The sequence below is a fragment of the Lotus japonicus genome, chromosome 4 (assembly GCF_012489685.1).
Source record: "Lotus japonicus ecotype B-129 chromosome 4, LjGifu_v1.2".
Classification (NCBI taxonomy): Eukaryota; Viridiplantae; Streptophyta; class Magnoliopsida; order Fabales; family Fabaceae; genus Lotus; species Lotus japonicus.
Window position 1 is genome coordinate 44,251,796 of NC_080044.1, and position 24,407 is coordinate 44,276,202.

The following is a 24,407-nucleotide window of genomic DNA, read 5'->3' on the forward strand; positions in this document are numbered from 1 at the left end:
ACCGATGGGTTTAATCCGCATAGCCTTCAAAGTAACAGTCACAGTACATGGCCGGTGATTTTAGCTATCTACAACCTACCTCCATGGTTATGCATGAAGCGCAAATATATGATGTTGTCTATGCTAATTTCAGGGCCCAAACAACCAGGAAATGACATAGACATTTACTTGGCTCCTCTGATTGAAGATTTAAAGCATTTGTGGGACATAGGTGTGGAGGTGTATGATGGGTATAGGGAAGAAAACTTCACATTGAGAGCTATGTTGTTTGGTACGATTAATGATTTCCCGGCATACGGTAATCTATCAGGATATAGCGTTAAAGGACAGTGTGCTTGCCCTATATGTGAGGATGATACAACTACCATGCGATTGGAACATGGTCAGAAAAATGTTTTCCTTGGGCATCGTAGATTTTTGCCTATAGGACATCGTTATAGGACGTGGAGAAAAGCTTTCAATGGGAGTGTTGAACAACGATTAGCTCCTAAGGGGTTGAGTGGTGCTGATTTATTTGCTAAGGTGCGTGGCTTGAGCTGTACATTTGGCAAGAAGTTTCAGAAGCTGCTTCCCAAAAGCGGATGGAAGAAAAGGTCTATTTTCTTTGATTTGCCATATTGGAAGGATCTATATGTGAGACATTTTCTAGATGTCATGCATATTGAGAAGAATGTTTGTGAGAGTGTTATTGGTACATTACTAAATATGCCGGGTAAGACTAAAGATAACATCAAAGCGAGGAAAGACTTGGTTAGTATGGGCATGAGAACAGAATTGGGGTCGGTGAAGAAGGGGAATCGTACGTACCTACCTCCGGCGGCCTATACTCTATCTAGAAAGGAGAAAATTATTCTTTGTGAGTTCCTTGAAGGAGTGAAAGTTCCGGAGGGGTTCTCATCAAACATCAAGAACCTCGTATCAATGAAAGATCTCAAGTTAAAAGGTTTGAAGTCTCATGACCTTCATATTCTCATGGAGTATTTGTTACCGGTGGCTATACGTTCTATTTTGCCAAAAAAGGTGCGGCATGCCTTAATGAGATTGTGTTTCTTCTTCAAAGCGATATGTAGGAAGGTGATTGACCCTCAAAAGTTACCGAGGTTACAACAAGAAATTGTTTTGACTTTGTGTGAGCTTGAGATGTATTTTCCGCCTTCGTTCTTTGACATAATGATTCATCTAATTGTTCATTTGGTGAAAGAGACGTTATCATGCGGACCATGTTATATGAGATGGATGTATCCGATGGAACGTTACATGAAGATATTAAAAGGATATGTGAAAAACCGAAGCCGACCGGAGGGTTGTTGTAAGACCCAAGATTTTAAGCTTAGAATAAGTGGAAGAGATTTCCATTTACGATTAGGGTTGATGTAATGTGAAGGGAAATTTTAAGCTTAGAATAAGTGGAAGAGATTTCCATTTACGATTAGGGTTGATGTAATGTGAAGGGAAACCTGAACGAAAGTTTATTAAATGAAATAAATGTATAAGGAGAAAGTTCAGGAAAAGTCTGAGGTTCGTATTGAAGTCGATAAAAGTTATAGCACGATCGTTACACGCTTAAACCTAGGTCAGAAACCCTAGTATATAGCTGATTTTCACTTTTAGGCACGACGGAAGTTAATTCCAAAAATCTTCAGAGAAATGTTAGAACTTCTCTTTTTCCATATATCACAATCGTTTCGAGGCGAAACTCTAGGATCTACGAACGTCCGATTCCAATCATCGGAAGTTTGCCGAAACCGGATCCCTGGTATTTCAAAACCCTAGAATCACCCGACTATGGGGACTTTATCTATTCAGAACTTCAAATGAATATTCTACACGCGTACACCCATTTCTCTTGATGATTTCAATCTTTCTTCAGAAGGAAGTTTTCCATTCCGACATTCGAGGCAAAAAGCAACTTATCGGGTAAAATAGTTTTACACCGACTTTGCACCGACTTTGCATTAGTTGCCAAAAATACAAGGAGACATCTTCTTAGCTTAGGAATTCCTTTGCCAAAACCTATCTTAGAATTCATGGAGAATGATGCCGGAAAAATCAGATTCGCGAAACTTTCATTTTCCCGCGAATTTCCAACCTTTATATATAGCAAAGAAAGGAAGAAAAATCAAAACAAACTACCCAAAACCCACCCAAAGGCCGCGAGTTTGCTAAGGAGAGGAGGAGAAGAGATTTTGTTCAATCCTTGCTTGATCGTTGATTAATCAGTTGCTGCTTCAAGGTTTCGAGGTATAGTCGCTAATCCTTACCTCTGATCGCTTTTTCCATAGCTTTTCTGTAGAGTTTTCTGAGTGGATAGTTTATGGGTTTTTGCAAAACTATCCTGAATCTTTCATTTCTGATTCTAAACCTCTTCTATATGTGCCCAAGATCACTTCTGCCGGATTAGATTTTCCGTTATGTCGCCGGAATTCCGCCGGAATCGATTTTAGCCTAAAATACCCATTTTGGAGTTTTTGGAGTAAAGCTTCAACCTTTAGGCTGAAAACTATCGCCTTAGCTTAGTGCTAGTAGGATTAGTTGTCATAAACGTCGTTGGTGACGTCCCTGCAAAATTTTATTTTTGGGATTTCAGTTTTGAAAATCCTAAGTTAAAAATCATGACCAAAATACCCCTGCGACAGTTTTTGATCCGATAATTTTTCCGAGTTCAGAATACCCTTAGTTACGGCTTATGAAAGCATAGGAACCAAGTTTGATCGAAGAAAAATCGAGCCCCATAATTAGCCAAAGTGGCCGAGCCCTATTAAGGGGGAGGAAGAAATTTCCTTTTTCCGAAAACTTGTCTTTCGCGCTAGATTATCATACCTTAGAGTATAGATTACTTCGAGTAACCTTAGTACGTATCGATAGCTTAGTTTCCGATAGATTCTGATAGTATTCTGTGATTTTATTATAAAGGTGCTTTCGAGGATTTCCCCGAGGACCAACACTTTGAGTGCGAGGAAGCACTAGTTGATCATTCTGGAGAACTTTCAGGTGAGGGCTTCTCACTGAATCTCTAGTTAATGCTTAGGGTCGATGTTTCGACATTGTTTACTGTTTATGCACTGAGATTGTGTGTGAGTGAAAATGTTTTCTGAGGCTTCGACTGACAATGTAGATGATTCATCTACTGAATGTTTTTGAAGATTGACTTACATGCTATGTGCTATGTGGGTAATCTAGGATGTGTGGTGCATGCTTTATATGCTAAGTGCTAAGTGTTAATGTTGAGATTTCTTGATATATGACATGTTGTTGATTGTGATGATTTAAATATGCTTTACACTGGAAATCTGAGATTCTGAATGGTGAGAATAGCGGGCAGGTCATGCCGATTTTATTTTGAGAGTTTTGAGAAAGTTTGATAGGACGAACGAGGTTCGGGCCTTGATTTTGTTTAGTGGATCGAGACATCCTCTGGAAGCGACTTGGGATTGGTAGATCCTGTAAATGTATAAGACTTGCGATAAGACAAAATGGAATCTATTTTATAAAGAAAACTCATAAGACCTTAAATAACCTCTAAATCTTTAAGTAATGATAATAACCTCGAAGGAAGGCATTGGAAGTCAAATCTTAGTTTTGGAAAAACGAGGAGTGTCGTCGGATCCAAGTGTTGAGTATGTCGTTGTTGTGCTGTTGGAGCAGCGTTTGTTGTTGTGCTGTTGGAGCAGCGTTTGTTGTTGTGCTGTTGGAGCAGCTATGTTGTGGGGCTATCCTGGGGATAAGTCCGGGGAACCGTTAGTTCCCGAGTATGTGATACTCTTGTGCTGTTGGAGCAGCTATGTGTGTTGTGAAGTGTGTCTTTTGTCGCAGAATCGACTTTGCCTTAGGGTAAGATTTTAGAGACTTTAATTTACCTAGAACACGTGGCGACGTGTCGAGTGAGGACGGAGACGTTGTTTGACTAATCATCCTGCATTCATGCAGCATTAATGGGGTATTAACACAGGACGTACTCTGGACCTCGTCGGATTCCAAAATGGTCATAAGACCCGGATTTCCGTGAAAGGGCGTTTGTAAACGTCTCTTGTAGCAGACCGAAATGGCAGACCTACGGGTTACGGCTGATCTGGCTACCTTGGTTTGGTGTAAGAGACACGCGGGCAGAAATGGTCCCACCGTTGCTGGTGCTAGGATTGACCCGTTGATGTCCATCCCAGAGGCACGCGAGCGGAAATGGTCCCACCGTTGCTGGTGCTAGGATTGACTCGTTGTTGTCCATACCTTTGCTTGGTGTAAGAGGCACGCGGGCTGAAATGGTCCCACTGTTGCTGGTGCTAGGATTGATCCGTTTGATGCCCATCCGTTCCGGATTGCATATTGGTTGACTGGGTTAACCTGCATACATATCACGCAACATGCATACTGACTTAGTTGATGAGTGTGGTTGCTATTTGATAAACTTATTTGGAACATGCTAATTGTTATTATTGTCGTTATGATTTTGTGGAACATGCAACCCTAGGAATGATATCTCTATTTATAAGCCTAAGTGGCTATCTATTAATTGTACCTATTGGGTTTATTATCTACATAGTTCTTTAGAGTTGACCCTCGCGTCTTCTGTGTGTGTTTTGGCGGACAACGCCTTTTGTCAGATGAATATTGCGGATTGGTTCACCATGGTTCACCCTTCGGGGGGAACTAGGTTGGGATGCTGGAACAGGAGCGCGTCGCGGTAGCGAGAGGATGACGGATGGTGTACATAGACTAGGTCGTTCTGGATTTCGAATTCGGACGACGATCATGCTAGCATGTAGGTTTTAGTGCTGGTGTGAGCTCCTCGAGATGGGATTAGTGTAGGAGTAGAGTCTTAGCTCTGAACATCATTTGTTTTCTTTGGGGACAGGGTAGTTTCCCACCTATAGCTTTTTGTGTGGTTTCTTTACGTGAATCACAGAGAGTTGGTTGGACTTAGGAGATCTTGCTTCAGGCCGATGGGCCAGCTTATTCCCAGTTTTGAGGGATGGTGTTGCGGACACTTGACCTTTCCTGTGGATTGTACCTTTTGCCTTCGGGCGTTACACTTTTCTTTCCGTCACTGGAGGTTTACTCGTGACGAGGTTACTACTACAGCGGGGGCTGTTTATATATTGTATATTAGTTCTGATTATTGTTATTGTTGGGTTTTATTTAATTCAGTCTTGTCTTAGTTATTATCGAAAAAAAAAAATATTCACGTTTTTCCGCATTAAGTTTACTTTTGGTTACTAAAGTGACGCCACCGAAATCGGGGTGTTACATTGTGGTATCAGAGCACGGTCGAGTCTTTCGGGAGTTGTTGGGGAATAGGTCTTCTGTGCTAGGTTGTGTGACTCTGCAAAGAGTGAAAATTGATTGTCTGCAAGCGATTTTTCGCTTAAAAATTGATTGAAGTTATTGCTTAATCATATTGTATAGTTATACTAGATGCTATCTTATGATGAGTACTAACTGTTTGTTTAACTTAACAGAACATGGTGAATACTAACCAACTAGCTGCGATGATGGCCACTATGGCCCAAGCGGTAACAGCACAGGCCCAAGCGGTAACAGCACAGGCAAACGATAATGCCATGAGGCGTGCTACTGAAGAAGCACATGAACAGCATCAGCGCCAGAGGGAAGTCACTCTGGACCAGAACAAAGGCCTCAATGACTTCAGGAAGCAAAACCCACCAAAGTTCTCTGGTGGTACTGATCCAGACGCAGCGGATCTCTGGATCCAGGAAATCGAGAAGATTTTCGGCGTTCTGCAGACTGTAGAGGGTGCCAAGGTGGGCATGGCGACTTATCTTCTGCTGGGAGATGCTGAATACTGGTGGAAGGGCACCAGGGGAATCATGGAAGCCAACCATGAAGAGATCAACTGGAACTCGTTCCGGACCGCATTCTTGGAAAAGTATTTTCCGACAAGTGCCCGGGATGAGAGGGAGGCGCAGTTTCTGACACTCCGTCAGGGAGGTATGTCTGTACCGGAATTTGCTTCGAAGCTGGAGTCTTTGGCGAAGCATTTCCAATTCTTTAATGATCATGTTGACGAGCGCTACATATGCAAGCGCTTCGTGAATGGACTGAGGCCCGATATTGAGGACTCAGTGAGGCCACTGGGAATCATGCGATTCCAATCATTGGTGGAGAAAGCCACGGAAGTGGAGCTGATGAAGAACCGGAGGTTGAACCGGGCTGGAACTGGAGGGCCGATGAGATCAGGTTCTCAAAATTTTCAAGACAAGGGGAAGTTTCAGAGCAGGAAACCATATCAGCGTCCTGCTGGAGGAGGGATTACTTCAGGATCTTACAGACCCATGACGGGTACTGCTGGTGGTTCTGGAGATCGGACTTTGAACAGGGAGGTGACCTGTTTCAGATGTGAGAAGCCGGGGCACTATGCTAATGCTTGTCCCGACAAGAGGCCCAAATGCTTTAATTGTAACAGAATGGGGCATAATGCCGATCAGTGCAGAGCACCCAAGACGGAGCCAACCGTGAACACTGCTCGTGGAAAGCGTCCTGCGGCTAAAGCAAGAGTTTACACCATGGACGGTGAGAGAGCTGAGGGGTTTGTCAGAGGAGAGCGCAAGGACGATGGTAACTTTCTAACCATTCTTTCTCATTCTAGTATAATATATTCCATTACTCTCGTCGCGTGTGCAAACACACCTAACTTACTCATACTGTCTAAGCTTTGACCTTATAGTTATTACGCCTATTAATACCTTATTTGACCGTAGCCCGTATTTTAGCTATAGAAGTTATACGAGGTTTAGAATGACACGCTAAGCTTAGAAAGTAGTCTTCTACCGATGCGTTTAAAAGGAGGCTAGAAGCTGAAGAATGAATCTCATAGAGATTTTTTATGGATAGTATACGTATGATGTCGAGGGCGTGTAGTTCCGTAGCGGAATCGTTGAGGATGTGAGGTCAGGATATTTGTGACTATTGGATGATAGGAACTCATTGACTGTTCCAGTGGGTTTTTTCTAAATTTCACCTTCGATGTATTAGGCTTGATCAACTTAATATTGAGGGGGTGATATTCGGAATCAGAGCTGGCTATGGACTTTGATAGAAGGATTGGTAAGATTAACTTGATTGGATCGAGGATTAGTCGAGTTGGGAGGAAAAAGTTCGCATTTAGTATAAGTTCTCTTGCGAAGGAGATATAGTTTGAAGAAATGGATATTCATTTAGGAAGCATTGAAGAATTAACGGACATTAGAGGTCCAAACTTGTTGAAGGTTCAGGTTTTAAGTCTATGAACTGTTGTCTTAAGTTTTTAGGACTCGAAGTTGGGTAGAATTTGATAGAGAGATTAAGAAGATTGATTGACGAGATGGTGATCAAGTTACAGAAAAGGGAAGTGTTAGTATTAAGATGAACACTTGAGGTTGTCATATTTGGACAAGTTGCTTAAAGTCTAAGAGTGAATGAAACTTGTTATGGATTTTGGTGATACGAGCTAGAGATTAGCGAGTGAATTTTGCTAAGTGGAATGAGAATCTTAGGGTAAAGATTGACTTCAGAAGCTGGAGATCATATTCGAGTAAGAGTTTTAGCGGTGTTATGTGAGAGTTAGAGGAAAAGATCAAGGAATAATATCCAGAACTATTACTGACCCTTAAGTTTCGAGGACGAAACTTTCTTTTTGGAGGGTAGTAATGTAAGACCCAAGATTTTAAGCTTAGAATAAGTGGAAGAGATTTCCATTTACGATTAGGGTTGATGTAATGTGAAGGGAAACCTGAACGAAAGTTTATTAAATGAAATAAATGTATGAAGGAGAAAGTTCAGGAAAAGTCTGAGGTTCGTATTGAAGTCGATAAAAGTTATAGCACGATCGTTACACGCTTAAACCTAGGTCAGAAACCCTAGTATATAGCTGATTTTCACTTTTAGGCACGACGGAAGTTAATTCCAAAAATCTTCAGAGAAATGTTAGAACTTCTCTTTTTCCATATATCACAATCGTTTCGAGGCGAAACTCTAGGATCTACGAACGTCCGATTCCAATCATCGGAAGTTTGCCGAAACCGGATCCCTGGTATTTCAAAACCCTAGAATCACCCGACTATGGGGACTTTATCTATTCAGAACTTCAAATGAATATTCTACACGCGTACACCCATTTCTCTTGATGATTTCAATCTTTCTTCAGAAGGAAGTTTTCCATTCCGACATTCGAGGCAAAAAGCAACTTATCGGGTAAAATAGTTTTACACCGACTTTGCACCGACTTTGCATTAGTTGCCAAAAATACAAGGAGACATCTTCTTAGCTTAGGAATTCCTTTGCCAAAACCTATCTTAGAATTCATGGAGAATGATGCCGGAAAAATCAGATTCGCGAAACTTTCATTTTCCCGCGAATTTCCAACCTTTATATATAGCAAAGAAAGGAAGAAAAATCAAAACAAACTACCCAAAACCCACCCAAAGGCCGCGAGTTTGCTAAGGAGAGGAGGAGAAGAGATTTTGTTCAATCCTTGCTTGATCGTTGATTAATCAGTTGCTGCTTCAAGGTTTCGAGGTATAGTCGCTAATCCTTACCTCTGATCGCTTTTTCCATAGCTTTTCTGTAGAGTTTTCTGAGTGGATAGTTTATGGGTTTTTGCAAAACTATCCTGAATCTTTCATTTCTGATTCTAAACCTCTTCTATATGTGCCCAAGATCACTTCTGCCGGATTAGATTTTCCGTTATGTCGCCGGAATTCCGCCGGAATCGATTTTAGCCTAAAATACCCATTTTGGAGTTTTTGGAGTAAAGCTTCAACCTTTAGGCTGAAAACTATCGCCTTAGCTTAGTGCTAGTAGGATTAGTTGTCATAAACGTCGTTGGTGACGTCCCTGCAAAATTTTATTTTTGGGATTTCAGTTTTGAAAATCCTAAGTTAAAAATCATGACCAAAATACCCCTGCGACAGTTTTTGATCCGATAATTTTTCCGAGTTCAGAATACCCTTAGTTACGGCTTATGAAAGCATAGGAACCAAGTTTGATCGAAGAAAAATCGAGCCCCATAATTAGCCAAAGTGGCCGAGCCCTATTAAGGGGGAGGAAGAAATTTCCTTTTTCCGAAAACTTGTCTTTCGCGCTAGATTATCATACCTTAGAGTATAGATTACTTCGAGTAACCTTAGTACGTATCGATAGCTTAGTTTCCGATAGATTCTGATAGTATTCTGTGATTTTATTATAAAGGTGCTTTCGAGGATTTCCCCGAGGACCAACACTTTGAGTGCGAGGAAGCACTAGTTGATCATTCTGGAGAACTTTCAGGTGAGGGCTTCTCACTGAATCTCTAGTTAATGCTTAGGGTCGATGTTTCGACATTGTTTACTGTTTATGCACTGAGATTGTGTGTGAGTGAAAATGTTTTCTGAGGCTTCGACTGACAATGTAGATGATTCATCTACTGAATGTTTTTGAAGATTGACTTACATGCTATGTGCTATGTGGGTAATCTAGGATGTGTGGTGCATGCTTTATATGCTAAGTGCTAAGTGTTAATGTTGAGATTTCTTGATATATGACATGTTGTTGATTGTGATGATTTAAATATGCTTTACACTGGAAATCTGAGATTCTGAATGGTGAGAATAGCGGGCAGGTCATGCCGATTTTATTTTGAGAGTTTTGAGAAAGTTTGATAGGACGAACGAGGTTCGGGCCTTGATTTTGTTTAGTGGATCGAGACATCCTCTGGAAGCGACTTGGGATTGGTAGATCCTGTAAATGTATAAGACTTGCGATAAGACAAAATGGAATCTATTTTATAAAGAAAACTCATAAGACCTTAAATAACCTCTAAATCTTTAAGTAATGATAATAACCTCGAAGGAAGGCATTGGAAGTCAAATCTTAGTTTTGGAAAAACGAGGAGTGTCGTCGGATCCAAGTGTTGAGTATGTCGTTGTTGTGCTGTTGGAGCAGCGTTTGTTGTTGTGCTGTTGGAGCAGCGTTTGTTGTTGTGCTGTTGGAGCAGCTATGTTGTGGGGCTATCCTGGGGATAAGTCCGGGGAACCGTTAGTTCCCGAGTATGTGATACTCTTGTGCTGTTGGAGCAGCTATGTGTGTTGTGAAGTGTGTCTTTTGTCGCAGAATCGACTTTGCCTTAGGGTAAGATTTTAGAGACTTTAATTTACCTAGAACACGTGGCGACGTGTCGAGTGAGGACGGAGACGTTGTTTGACTAATCATCCTGCATTCATGCAGCATTAATGGGGTATTAACACAGGACGTACTCTGGACCTCGTCGGATTCCAAAATGGTCATAAGACCCGGATTTCCGTGAAAGGGCGTTTGTAAACGTCTCTTGTAGCAGACCGAAATGGCAGACCTACGGGTTACGGCTGATCTGGCTACCTTGGTTTGGTGTAAGAGACACGCGGGCAGAAATGGTCCCACCGTTGCTGGTGCTAGGATTGACCCGTTGATGTCCATCCCAGAGGCACGCGAGCGGAAATGGTCCCACCGTTGCTGGTGCTAGGATTGACTCGTTGTTGTCCATACCTTTGCTTGGTGTAAGAGGCACGCGGGCAGAAATGGTCCCACTGTTGCTGGTGCTAGGATTGATCCGTTTGATGCCCATCCGTTCCGGATTGCATATTGGTTGACTGGGTTAACCTGCATACATATCACGCAACATGCATACTGACTTAGTTGATGAGTGTGGTTGCTATTTGATAAACTTATTTGGAACATGCTAATTGTTATTATTGTCGTTATGATTTTGTGGAACATGCAACCCTAGGAATGATATCTCTATTTATAAGCCTAAGTGGCTATCTATTAATTGTACCTATTGGGTTTATTATCTACATAGTTCTTTAGAGTTGACCCTCGCGTCTTCTGTGTGTGTTTTGGCGGACAACGCCTTTTGTCAGATGAATATTGCGGATTGGTTCACCATGGTTCACCCTTCGGGGGGAACTAGGTTGGGATGCTGGAACAGGAGCGCGTCGCGGTAGCGAGAGGATGACGGATGGTGTACATAGACTAGGTCGTTCTGGATTTCGAATTCGGACGACGATCATGCTAGCATGTAGGTTTTAGTGCTGGTGTGAGCTCCTCGAGATGGGATTAGTGTAGGAGTAGAGTCTTAGCTCTGAACATCATTTGTTTTCTTTGGGGACAGGGTAGTTTCCCACCTATAGCTTTTTGTGTGGTTTCTTTACGAGAATCACAGAGAGTTGGTTGGACTTAGGAGGTCTTGCTTCAGGCCGATGGGCCAGCTTATTCCCAGTTTTGAGGGATGGTGTTGCGGACACTTGACCTTTCCTGTGGATTGTACCTTTTGCCTTCGGGCGTTACACTTTTCTTTCCGTCACTGGAGGTTTACTCGTGACGAGGTTACTACTACAGCGGGGGCTGTTTATATATTGTATATTAGTTCTGATTATTGTTATTGTTGGGTTTTATTTAATTCAGTCTTGTCTTAGTTATTATCGAAAAAAAAAAATATTCACGTTTTTCCGCATTAAGTTTACTTTTGGTTTCCTAAGTGACGCCACCGAAATCGGGGTGTTACAGTTGTATTGTTGAACGATACATGGTAGAAGAAGCTGTTGAATTTTGCACTGATTACTTATCTAATGTCAATTCCATAGGGCTTCCGAAGTCTCGTCATTCAGGAAGAACATAAGGAGAAGGAATCATGGGATCTAAAATATTTGTCGTACCAACCAAAGAATGGGAGCAAGCACACTTGTATGTCTTACACAACACCACCGAGGTTGAGCCATATGTTGTTGAACACAAGAATGAGCTCATGAGTTTGTACTCAAATAGAAGTGACAGTTGGATATCAAAAGAGCATAATCGAACATTTATACAATGGTTAAAACATCATATTTCTAACAAAGTAGATGAAGATCCATCCTCAGTTTCAGAAAGGTTAAGATGCTTATCTTATGGTCCGGGTATACAAGTATTTTCCTACACTGGTTATCTAATTAACGGGTGCACGTTCTACACAAAAGCCCAAGATGATCGAAGTGTAAGGCAAAATAGTGGTGTGAGTCTTGTTGCTCAGTCTATGCATATCTCAAGTTCTAACGACAAAAACCCCATATATGCAAACATGTCATACTATGGGGTGATTGAGCACATATGGGAGTTGGATTACACTAAGTTTCGGGTGCCGGTGTTCGGTTGTAAATGGGTTGACAACCAAAACGGTGTTAGAACCGACGAAATGGGGTTCATACAAGTGGATCTTAATCGGGTGGGGTACAAAGATGAACCTTTTATTTTAGCATCTCAAGCCCAACAAGTGTTCTTTGTTAGTGATCCAGCTGACAAGAAATTGTCTATTGTCCTTTTTACAAACAAAATAAACAACAACATTGATGATCAATATGAAGAAGAAATTCCTATTGTGGATGATCCTTTTGTGGGGATGTCACAATCACTCAACAATGATTCAATAGGTGATGATGGTTACTTCATGAGAGATGATCAGCAAGAGGGAATTTTCATTAAGAAACCACTTCGTTTCAATGTGGGACAAACAACTGTCCAACTGAATAAGAAAAGGAGAAAAACTAGAAAATGTATGGATAATTTTTTGCAAAACATTTCATGCATGTTTATTGCATTTTTATTTATTATTTGTGTATCATCATATGCATTGGTGTTTTACTTGTGTGTTCTAATTATTTTTACAGAGAATGACTTCTTCGCCTAATGAAAGTGTGCCTTCCAATGAGAAGAATTTGAGTAGAGATTTTAAGCGTGGAATGGCTTGCGCAAAGAAGGTCATGAGGGCAAAAGAAAAAGGAGAAAAATTGGAGGTAATATATTTTGTTTTTCTATTGGGAAAGTGTTGTACTATATGTTCTCAAAATAATATGTTTTGTTATGTCAATTAGATTGGATGGAATATTTGGGGTCAACCAATAAACCCCAACAAAAATAGCTTTGTTGAATATATTGGATATTTATCTCGTACACATGTTCCAATAACGTTCAATCATTGGCCGACCACACCAAAACTATACAAAGACAAGATTTGGGAAGAGATTGAGGTAACTTAACCTACCTTGATACTTAGTTCAGATTCTGGTTTTTATTATTCGGGTTTCTATTAAGTACTAACACTCATTTTGTTCTATAGTCTGCTTTTGTAGTTGCTGAAAATCGAAAGAAATTTGTCCTTCAAAAAGCCGGTACTATATGCAGAAATTTCAGGTCATCATTAGGAGACTATATGACAGATCCTTATGGTAATATTGTTGCGCATCCTCCGGCAACGTATTAACGCGTCATAACTGAAAGTGCATGGATGGGATTTTTTAAGCATCGTCAAACCGATGAATTCAAGGTAAAATCAATGTTAAGTGACGCAATTTTTGCAACTTGCCCAACAAATACATTATGTTAACTACTGTGTTTTCAAACAGAAAATTAGTGCATCAAACAGATAAAGAGCATTGAATCCCGAATTTCCATACAGAAGATCACACATGGGAGCTGCAATTGTTGAACAAAATTTGGTATGTGTATATAATATGCTTCAAGTCTCCATTTTTGTTCCCTATTTAAGTAACTTATTTTGATTAACCATGGTAATAATATAGATAGCAGAATCAGGATCAAATGAGACATATTTGCCTCGTTCTTGTATATGGAAGGCTTGCCGAGTGGACGCAAGAGGTGTGATTGATAATGAAAAGGTTCAGCATATTTGGGAACAATGTGTAAGTGTAATAACATTGTATTAAACATTTGTGGGTTTGTTATTTTCTTACATATGTATACTGAATAATATTTACATGTGTTTGTGTCAGGAAACATTAGCACAATCACAATCAGAGGCAGATGATCAAGGTCATGAAGACATTCTTGCTAAAGCAATGAAAGTGCCAGAGCACCCTGGTCGTGTTAGGGGTATTGGATCTGGAGTCTCTCAAAGGAAATACTTCAAAGGTAAAAAACAGTCAAAGAAGGAAGACAATAAGTTTAATCAATTACAAAGCAAGTTTGATGCTTTAGAGAAGAAGTTGGAGCTATTAATGCATGCTCAAGGACAGATGAGTGAGGACCAAGAGCTTGAAAACTTAGCATACACCAGTGGTAGGGATAGTTGCACTCCGCTTGAAGTAAACATGGCCAATATACCTGCGGTAATTATTTGTTATGGTTAATATGATTTTTGCTTTGAAATTTCATTTGTATCGTAGTTAAGAACATTAACATATATATTTCTTACTATTGTTGTAGGCTCCCACCATTTGTAATTTATGTTTAGACAACCCGTGTTTTCGCATTGTTGCTAAGGGAACGGTCTATAACCTACCAGGTGATACTTTGCATAATAAGCCACTACCTCCCAACCATCTCAGGGTTAGCATTGACGTTGTAGATGAAGATGTGGCAGCATTGCCCGTACTTCTTGAAGATTTTGATTTGCACATTGTTGGTGATGCTCTTGGTACTTTTGTGGCATGGCCAATCTACTTGATTCAAGTCAATTCTAAGGTATATATGTCATTAACATTTTACCTATATATATATTATTTGTTTGTAATTAAACTATGTTTCATCAATGTAAATTTTTAGGCTCCCAATTCCAATGAGAAAAAGAAATCAGCCAAAAACACCGATGAAGGCTTAGTATCAACACAAAAACAATTCAATTCTGAGGTACATATATGTCATGCTATCTTTATATATATTATTTTAGTCAACTATTAACCATAAATATACATTTAATTTGTAGTCTCCCAAACACTCGAAGGAGAAAAAGAAACCAACCGGAAGCACTAATGAGCTCATAGCATCAACAAAAAAACAATTCAACTCGGAGGTATACATATCATGCTATCTTTTACTCGCATATAATTATTTTTTTGTAATTACATATGAACCATAAATATTAATTTTTAGACTCCCAAACAATCCAATGAGATAACGAAATCAACGGGCAACACCAAGGAGTCCATAGCATCAACACAAAAGCAACCAATGAATGAAGAAAATGGACGAGATAATGTGTACTTTAATCGTGTGGATCATATCAAGTGTCTCCAAAGTTTTGCTCAAGCATCACTGAAAAAAAATGAACAGAAGCCTATACTTTATGAGCCAGCAATATTCAATTATGAATGTACTGACCACATTGGGTTACCTGAAATCATGCATGTTGTGAATCATGAGCAATTATCTGCATCTGTGATTTGTCTATACATGAGGTAGTGTATTACTTAAACTATCATTCAAACAGTGTCTTTTTACTATTTTTTATTGAAATAATAATTTTTTCAGTTATTCATTTGTGTATTCTCATTTAAGGTTTTTATATGACATCGTCATGCTCGAACATGGTTTGAGAGAGAGATTCAGCTTTTTGTCTCCAGCACAAACCACCAAATTCTCTTATGAACAAGTTAACTATATACATGAGGCCTTCACGGCACAGGCGCGAAGAGATAAATTGTTTCTCGCACCATTCAATGCTCGGTAAGTCAATTTTTTTATTAACCTATGTAATTGTTGAGGAGTAATTTGTGTATATTGAACTAATCATATGTGTTTGGCTGAAAAGTTTGAATTAATTGGTTATATTGTCATGTGTTGTGGATTTTTTTCATGTATTGCTTTATCTATAGGGAACATTGGGTGTTGATAGTGATTGATGTGTTTAAAGAAAGAATATACTATTTGGATCCTTTACGTCAAGAGCTGACAGAACGCAAACAAATGAAGCTTATGTTTGATACGTAAGTACAAGATTTTGTTTTTTTTTGACATACGAAATGATAAGGGAATTTGTTTACTTCTAAATCTTATTTTTTTCTTGGATTTATTAGGGCTCTGAAGGTTCATCGGTCAACTTCTGGTATGAGTGTACCCAAAGCAAAGCAAAATTATATTTCGTGGGATATCATTGAGGTATAATATTAACTCGTTATTACCGTTTAGTACGTTTATATACAGCGGTAATAATGCTAAGTGCTAACAATTTGGAGAAATTTTATAGTATTTAGGATTGAATGCTACCTGTCCTAATTTGTCATAAGTTTGTAGTGCTTTTGTTGTAACAAGACATTGTTTGCAAAACTGTCGCACTAATCTGTAAGTACTTGTAATTTTTGTGATATAGTAGCTGCTAAGTATCCTTTGCCTCGTGATATAGCTGGCAACCTAAAACTTGTAGCTAAGTTAATGTAAAATGGAGTAGTGTCTGTTTATAAACTTGTCTATTTATTTACATGAAGTTTTCTATATAGAACAAAGATATCTGAGCTTACAACATTCATTTAGTGTTTATTCTTTGGCTTTTGTAGTGCCCTCGTCAGACTAATAATGTTAATTGCGGATATTATGTGATGAAGTTCATGAAAGATATCATCACTCACCAACAACTTGTGATTCCAACGAAAGTAAGAAACTTTGATATGCGTTCGCACTGGAGTTTAAAAGCTCTAATTGTAACTTAACTCTATTTTTACGCTGTTTTGTAGTATTTTGAAGATTGTCAGTTCGTTTCCTACAATGAAGAGCAATTGCGTGAAGTTAAAGATGAGTGGGCTGCTTATGTTTTCTACAATTGTTTTTAGTATTTAATATATTGGATAGTTATCTATGAGATGGTGGTAGATGAAGTTAAGGACGTGGGTTGAGATATTATGCACTTAAGAAATTGCTTCGAAATTATGAAGCTCTTGATATTTAGATATATTGGTTTTGATATGCTGAAGTTCAGAAAATATTTATTTTATGGCTGAGTTGATATCCTGTGTTTAGAAAATGTTGATCTTTTTTGTTTGGAAGACTCAAATGGGGAGGATAAACAAATTCTGAAGTCCAAGAAAACCTACTATTCTAAAAAATGCAAGCCTCATAGAGCTACTCTCAAGGGTGAGAGAAATGAAACACAGAACCAAGAAGTGCAAGTGAGTCAGGATCCTCCAGGGAAATTATATAGTGAAGGGTCAAAGATGGACCCTTGTGGACTCACTTCAACTCTATCATCAAGACAACACATAGAAGACCGAAGTCTCTCCCTCTCTTGCTCAAACATACAATCACTCTCCAAAAGAAAGCACAAAGTATCCATTTAAAAACATTTTCAAAACCAGCATCATGTGAGAGAGAAAAACTTGGAAACATGTCATTTGAGTATAAGGAATAAAGACCAAGGTATAAAAGACTCAATATAACAACGCATGATAAAATTGGATAAAAAAAATCTATAAAAGAAAAATATGCAAAAATGCATGGACTAAAACTCAGGGTAAGAAAAGAACCTCCTTCCAAGTGATTGAGTGCTCCAAGTGTTCTCCGCTTTGGCTTTTATTTCCTGAAAATCTAGAAGAAGAAACGTAAAACAGAAAAAGAAGATCCTATGTATCAACTTATCAACTCATGACCAATGAATCTAATTAAAATTAAATTCACTAGCTGATCCATTCTAGGTCAGGTTCACAGATTTCAAAACCTCAAATCATGTTATAATTGATCAGGTCACAACAAGCACTTGGAACAAGAACGAATCAGTTAAATTGATACATAGGAACAAAACAGAAAAAGAACATGGGTTGTCTCCCATTCAGCCCTAAGTTAGAGTCTTAGGTAGACTATACGTCAAACTCGTAACATAAACCAAAAATCACAAACAGTCCCCGGCAACGGCGCCAAAAACTTGTTGGTAAATCCGCAAGTGTACGAATCCACCCGGTCTTAAATATCGAACCACAGGGATTGTGAGTGAATAGATTCGGTTCAAGCTTTGAGTTTGAAGGTTTGTTTTATTGAGGCAAACATATGTCGAAGTAGTAAAAAGGAAAAAGAAAATATAAATTTAGAAATGAAACAGAGAATGAAAAGAAAGAATGATTTACTTTGGGTTCTTGCTCAACTAATCAATTCAAGCACATCATTCTAAGCACATGTTCTCTTGAATCTCTCCTTGATGTTATAGCCTAAGCAACTACCTATCGATGCCTTGCATAGATAATTCTTTCAAACCAAAAGATAAGCCAAATTCCTTGCGTACTTAAACATTTGTTTGAAGCATAAAGATTATAAAGTTCAGGCCAACAAACCCCAACCCTTCCTCTATTCCTAGTAGCAAGCATAGAAGAGGTAATCCCACAACAAGTCCCTAATCTATAACAAACTTCCGTTCTATTATAGAAAAGCATAAAGCTAGCACATGTTCTAACTTGAAACATAAAGCATGGATATGGGATTCAAGGAAAGAAGAAGAACATGTGGGAAAGAACTTAAGATTATAACTTGAAAGGAAAAGTCTTACAAGAAAACCAAAGTAAAAGAAGAGAGATTAGCCAAGCATGGCAAGAGCCAGACTTGGCTAAGAACCTGAATTACAAGCTTGGAAGCCTTCTCTCACTCTCCTAGATGTTCCTCTCCTTCTAAACTTATTTAAAAATGGAATGGGTATCAAAGATTACAAAAGAAAACCACTAAAAACCTATTTCACTACACCAAAAAAGGCCTTTTACAGCGCTTAAATTTGCCCTTTTACAGCGGTTTTTGACTGTTCTGAACCGCTGTAGATCTCGCCGCTGTAAATGAGTTTACAGCGGTTCGAACCGCTGTAAAAGATTCCTTAATTACAGCAGATCCTATACTTAAACCGCTGTAAATACAAACGTACAATAGCGGTTACTCCAGAATAACCGTTGTACTTGAGCAATCTTTTACAGCGGTTTCCTAACAGCAACCGCTGTAATTGAGTCCTCCATTTTTATTTTTTTTGGTTGCCAATGAATGGTACCTATTCAGCCAAAAGATCATCATTTACTAAACACATCATATTGAAACTTCTGCATATCAAAACCAATATATATATATAATGACTACCAGCTATATCACAAGGCAAAAGGTACTTAGCAGCTACAATATCACAAAGATTACCTTGTACTTACAGATTAAAATGACTAGAGTTTACAATGTAAAGGCAAAAAAATAAAAAACAGAGACACATGAGTAATTTGTCAGTGCAACAGCTCTGCAAACAATGTCTTTCTACTACAAAAGCACTACAATTTTCATGTATCTAAGGTACACTATTACAGAAAACCTCATATGAAGCCAACTCTAACTCGACATTGTTTCAGAGCTAACATGTTTTGAAGCATAATCCAAAGGTGCACCACCATCTATAGCATCCTCCATTTTCCATATCCTAGAAGAAAATCAAAGGAATTTGACAATTTTAGCATGCAGATAGTTGTAATTCTCAAAGAAAGTAGCAAATATTAAAGTTCAATCCTAGCATGTAGTTCTTTTCAGCTTCCATTAAACATTACTGCAAATCATGGTTGAAGGGATTCACCAATGAAATGCAAATGAGCAACAAATTGTTTCACATATCCAATTACTAACTTACCTTCTCAAATAGCACTAGCTCAAGCTCATAATTACAGTGGAGTTAGGAGGAACCACTAGCTAACCTTCCCAACTAGTTTCACTGCAAAGATAAAAATGAGGTTGAAAAAAAAATCTGAAGTTGTGCACGATCTCCATTAACAAATGAAAAATCATCATTCAAGGTGTAATGAGAAATCACATTTCACAACAGCTCCCTCATTTGGACACTCAAATCCTTCCCTTTCCTCCACAAAAGTTCATGCTGAAGTGATTTTATCTGAAACACAAGTATAACCATAAAGTTTACAAAACAAATGCTTGTTCAAAAACAAGTAACTAGACATGCTGCAAAGTGTAAATGAATGAACTCAACTAACCATTTTCCTCCCCAAGTTAAGCTCCTGGAAAATTAACCACAAACACAACCACTATCAATATCATCACACCCAATTCATCATGTACAATTTTGCAGTTGCAGCTTCTTGATATTGGCTCGTAGCTTCGGCACCTCCGCTCCATTCATTTCAATTATTTTGTTGTTCAATTTTTACTCTGAATCAAGGAAAATAAAAACAAGTCGTGAGGCCTTTGAGACTCAAACAAATGAGTAAAAGCCCAAGCAAGCAGGAAAGGGAGTGAGGGACGTTAGAACAAATCACATTTAGCATTCTAAATAAATAAGAATATTTGATTAGGAGAGAAAGAGAAGCACCTTCATAAGAGTTTGAAGAAGGCAGGTGCTAGAACAACAGAAGACATATATGTAGTTTGTAGAAACTAAACACTGCTTGGCAACACACAACTCTGCTGTATATAAACAAAGTTCTGAAATTTGAAACATGTCAAACTGTGATATAATGTGAAAAAAATATGAAATCAAGAAAACTTCTATGTAGATACTAGTTCTTTTTTACTTATCTTGGGTAGGGGTTCAATATAGCTTTCAGGGATCTCCATCTCCAATAGAGTTTGTGCATTTATGGCCATCGCTGCTTTAAGTACTTGATTCATAAAATCTTTTTGATACTGCAGAAACCTTCTCACCGCATCAGACAAACCCTCTGCAGGAACCTTAGGTGTAGGTAACCACCACTTGTCATCATTTTTTCTCTTTGAACTATCTTTATCTGCATCATCTGCATCTTTTGATACATAGTAGAACTCATTCTGGTCTTTGAAGTTATCTAGACAATCCTGCTCATCATCAACAATTTGTTTTAAGAGCAAACAACCAATTGAGACATATCTATAGAAAAATAATTATCATTTTGGTTAGTGATCTTACAATAAGCATGTTGTCAAGCTTTCTTAAGGCAGGGATATTCATATGGAGATCCGTTTGTTGTCGCGTAGTCTTAATCTATTCATTCAAAGATGATCAATCATATAGAAACTATCATAGGGACAATAAGGAACATTAGAAAAGTAGGGTGAGTGAGGAGGGTTACCTCCATGCTGGATCCATCTTTTGATTTTTGTTGAGTATGAACCATCTCAACAACATAATCTGTCACTGATAGAAGCCAATCGATTTCCTTTCTCCATCTGCCTTTCCTCTTGGGAAGCATCGGCTCTAGGCACTTTTGTTCAGAAATAACAGCAGCTGGATTCTCAGCAAGAAAACAATGAGAAACTAACAAGAGCTATTTGAAACATTTCTTCTATCAAGAGCTCATGAAAATGGAAGTAACATCATAATGTTTATCCATCATGATTCAAGCAGAAGTCAACATACCAGTAAGGTTTGGGAATGCATTTGACAGTGCCAGAGATGATGAAACACCCTTTCCTCCACTGGACATATCCTCCCCCAATAGCAATTTAACAAATCTCTCCTTCATTTGTTCCATTTCTGAATTGCTGAAGCTTAGTTATATTTATAGACACGAACTGCAAACAACAATTAAAGACTAAACCCAAAACTCATACTTCTCTATGCAATCTTACGGTTCAGTATTTCAAACATTAATAGTGAGGTAAGTAGTGCACGCTAAAATGACAAAACTGCAGATAAACATATAAATAAACAGAACATGTAAGTGTAAGATATAGAGATAGAGCAACAAGATGCATACCTAAAATGACTCAACAATCGATGAAGGATGGTAATGACACGGCAGAGAGAGCGTGACAGAGAACCCTAGCGATGAAGAATGACTGACAAAGAACAACGACTTGCACGGAAATGAATTCGGTGGTTTCCGTGGAGGCCTTGCCCTGTCGAACCCTAAATTAACTATTTGGGGCAGAACAAAAAAGTCATCCTTCTTCCTCCCTTGATAAACCCTTCAGCAGCTGCTGGAAGAGGGCGGCGATTTCTGTTCCGTTCTTCTCTCGCTTCTCCGCCAACATGCGTTCCACTTCCACTCGCTCAGCCGCAATTGCGGCATCCTCCTTTCTCCACGAAGCTTCCTCTGCAGCTCGCTCCATCACAGAATTCTTCGCTGGTGGGAGAGAGGGACAGGTCGATGAAGAGTGGGAGGGAAGGACAGGGAAACGAGAGAGGGACGAGAACAGATCGGAGCTTCGACGGCAGGTCGATGGAGTGTGGAGAGTGGGATAGAGCGTGGGAGGGAGAGCGGCGCAGCAGGGGACAGTGGCGGCACGATGGGCTGCAGCGGTTGGGAGAAGGAGCACAACGGTTGAGAGATTGAGGTAGCAGATCGAGTGGTAGTGGAACAAAAATAAGGGTTTTGGGTTAAGTGAGTGTTCTGCAATCTTACGAAACCAATAAATAAATAACACTAAGTCGAATACAATACATAAATCTAACCTGAGCCTAGTGGAAATTAATTTTGAAATAGCTTAAGGTACCTGGGTTCGAATCTCATGTGGAACAATTTTTAAATCTATAATTAATTTTTCACTAAATTTTTACAGCGGTTTGATCATAAACGCTATAAATAGTGGAACAAAACATAACCGCTGTTAATAGTAATGGCATTTACAGCGGTTCATATATCAACCGCTGTAAAAGCCTATAATCCGCTCCGTGTTTCCGTCTTTACCGCGGCTACAAAAATTAACCGCTGTTAATAGTAATGGCTTTTACAGCGGTTTATATATCAACCGCTGTAAAAGCCTATAATGCTCTTCGTGTTTCCGTTTTTACAACGGTTGCGAACTCAACCGCTGTAATTTGGGTGTTGTAAAAGCCATTTTCTGGTGTAGTGTTTATAGGCAAAATGGACGTTTTTCTGCTGTGTCGGGCGCTCGAGCGCTCTCCTGGGCGCTCCAGCGCCAGACACAAATTCTGGCAAAAACACCTACTGGTTAACTGGCGCTCAGGCACCAAACAGGGGCGTCTGAGCGCCTGTGCTCGCCATTAAACTCCATTTTAACTCCACTTTATTTCCTTCTTCATGACTCCAAGCCTCTTGACCTTCCCTTTTCTTCAGTTTTCACCTGCTTATTCTCATCAAAGCTCAAGGAAAAATATCAAGAAACTCAAAGGGTAGCACAAAGGCTCCAAGACAAGTGGAAATTACCTAAGACTCCCAATCTTTCCTAAAATGCAATAAAAGTCCCTAAAAGCTATGAAATCACTAAACTAATGCAAATGCACAAATAAAAGTAAAAATGCATGAGAATGCATGAAACACTACATGAGATACACGAAAAGACTCAAAACTAGCAAAGAAATGACCCTAAAATCACTACTATATCCGGGTCGTCACACCACTATGCTCAACGACAGCTCGCCCTCGAGCGTCACTAAGATTAGCTTGCCCTCAAGCACAAAGAATTACTCCCAACACACATGCCAAAAGAGGGATACATTTTCATAAAACCGGGGGATCAAGTGAATGTAGTTTGTTCCAAGAGAAAGATTCAACAATCAACTTCGTGGAACTTTTAGACAAAGAAGAATTAGAGTCCACTATGAGAAGCATTTAGAACTAACATTCTAGCATGAGACAATGATTTAGTGCACTGAGCACACAAGCAAGTTCATAGTTTCTGAGAATCATTCACTTAAGAGCAACTAAAGTCAATAATGCATTATTCAATGAGACTTCAAAAGGGTTGTAATGTTGGCTAGGTAAAACACAAAGTAGGTGGTCCCTAAGGAAGACTAAGGCTGCACAAAATTTGAGTCTGGTCCTTCATGAAAACCAGAGCTTAAAGCAATTGATACTTAGCACACAAGTCTCTCAACCCCCATTTGTTTCTGATTTTTTTTTTGCTTGGAACTCCACCTCTGCCATGGAGTTCATTTTTCTTTTCTTTTTGGAACTTCACCATACCATGGAGTTCATTTTCTCTTTTGAATTTTTTTTTCAATTTTTTTCTTTGGGGCAAGAGACAATTGCACTTTCCATAAACTAGCTCCATTAAGATTTAAGGACCACAACTTCCCATTGAATCCAACCAATCATCCAGCCCAAATAACAAAGGTAACAAAGAATTCTCCATAAGGCTCAAAAGGGTCATCTAGGGACAAATATGTTATAAACAAATTCTGAAGTCCAAGAAAACCTACTAGTCTCAAAAATGCAAGCCTCATAGAGCTACTCTCAAGGGTGAGAGAAATGAAACACAGAACCAAGAAGTGCAAGTGAGTCAGGATCCTCCAGGGAAATTATATAGTGAAGGGTCAAAGATGGACCCTTGTGGACTCACTTCAACTCTATCATCAAGACAACACATAGAAGACCGAAGTCTCTCCCTCTCTTTCTCAAACATACAATCACTCCCCAAAAGAAAGCACAAAGTATCCACTTAAAAACATTTTCAAAACCAGCATCATGTGAGAGAGAAAAACTTGGAAATATGTCATTTGAGTATAAGGAATAAAGACCAAGGTATAAAAGACTCAATATAACAACGCATGATAAAATTGGATAAAAAAAATCTATAAAAGAAAAATATGCAAAAATGCATGGACTAAAACTCAGGGTAAGAAAAGAACCTCCTTCCAAGTGATTGAGTGCTCCAAGTGTTCTCCACTTTGGCTTTTATTTCCTGAAAATCTAGAAGAAGAAACGTAAAACAGAAAAAGAAGATCCTATGTATCAACTTATCAACTCATGACCAATGAATCTAATTAAAATTAAATTCACTAGCTGATCCATTCTAGGTCAGGT

At 39.0% G+C, this 24,407-nt stretch overlaps 2 protein-coding genes across 2 annotated transcripts; one reads left to right on the top strand and one right to left on the bottom strand.

The window, feature by feature from the left end:
* The first annotated feature begins 93 nt into the window (after positions 1–93).
* LOC130712787 (uncharacterized) lies at positions 94–13,240 on the top strand. The gene is made up of 6 exons (XM_057562600.1): positions 94–1,020; positions 11,589–11,688; positions 11,847–12,481; positions 12,648–12,737; positions 12,852–13,007; positions 13,097–13,240. Exons 1-6 carry the CDS (start codon positions 94–96, stop codon positions 13,238–13,240), a joined length of 2,052 nt encoding a protein of 683 aa, XP_057418583.1.
* A 6,968-nt stretch (positions 13,241–20,208) lies between these two features.
* On the bottom strand, positions 20,209–21,170 carry LOC130712788 (rop guanine nucleotide exchange factor 12-like). Its single transcript, XM_057562601.1, has 4 exons — positions 21,056–21,170; positions 20,769–20,923; positions 20,606–20,680; positions 20,209–20,514 (listed from the first exon to the last, which is right to left on the bottom strand). Exons 1-4 carry the CDS (start codon positions 21,168–21,170, stop codon positions 20,209–20,211), a joined length of 651 nt encoding a protein of 216 aa, XP_057418584.1.
* Positions 21,171–24,407: the final 3,237 nt, after the last annotated feature.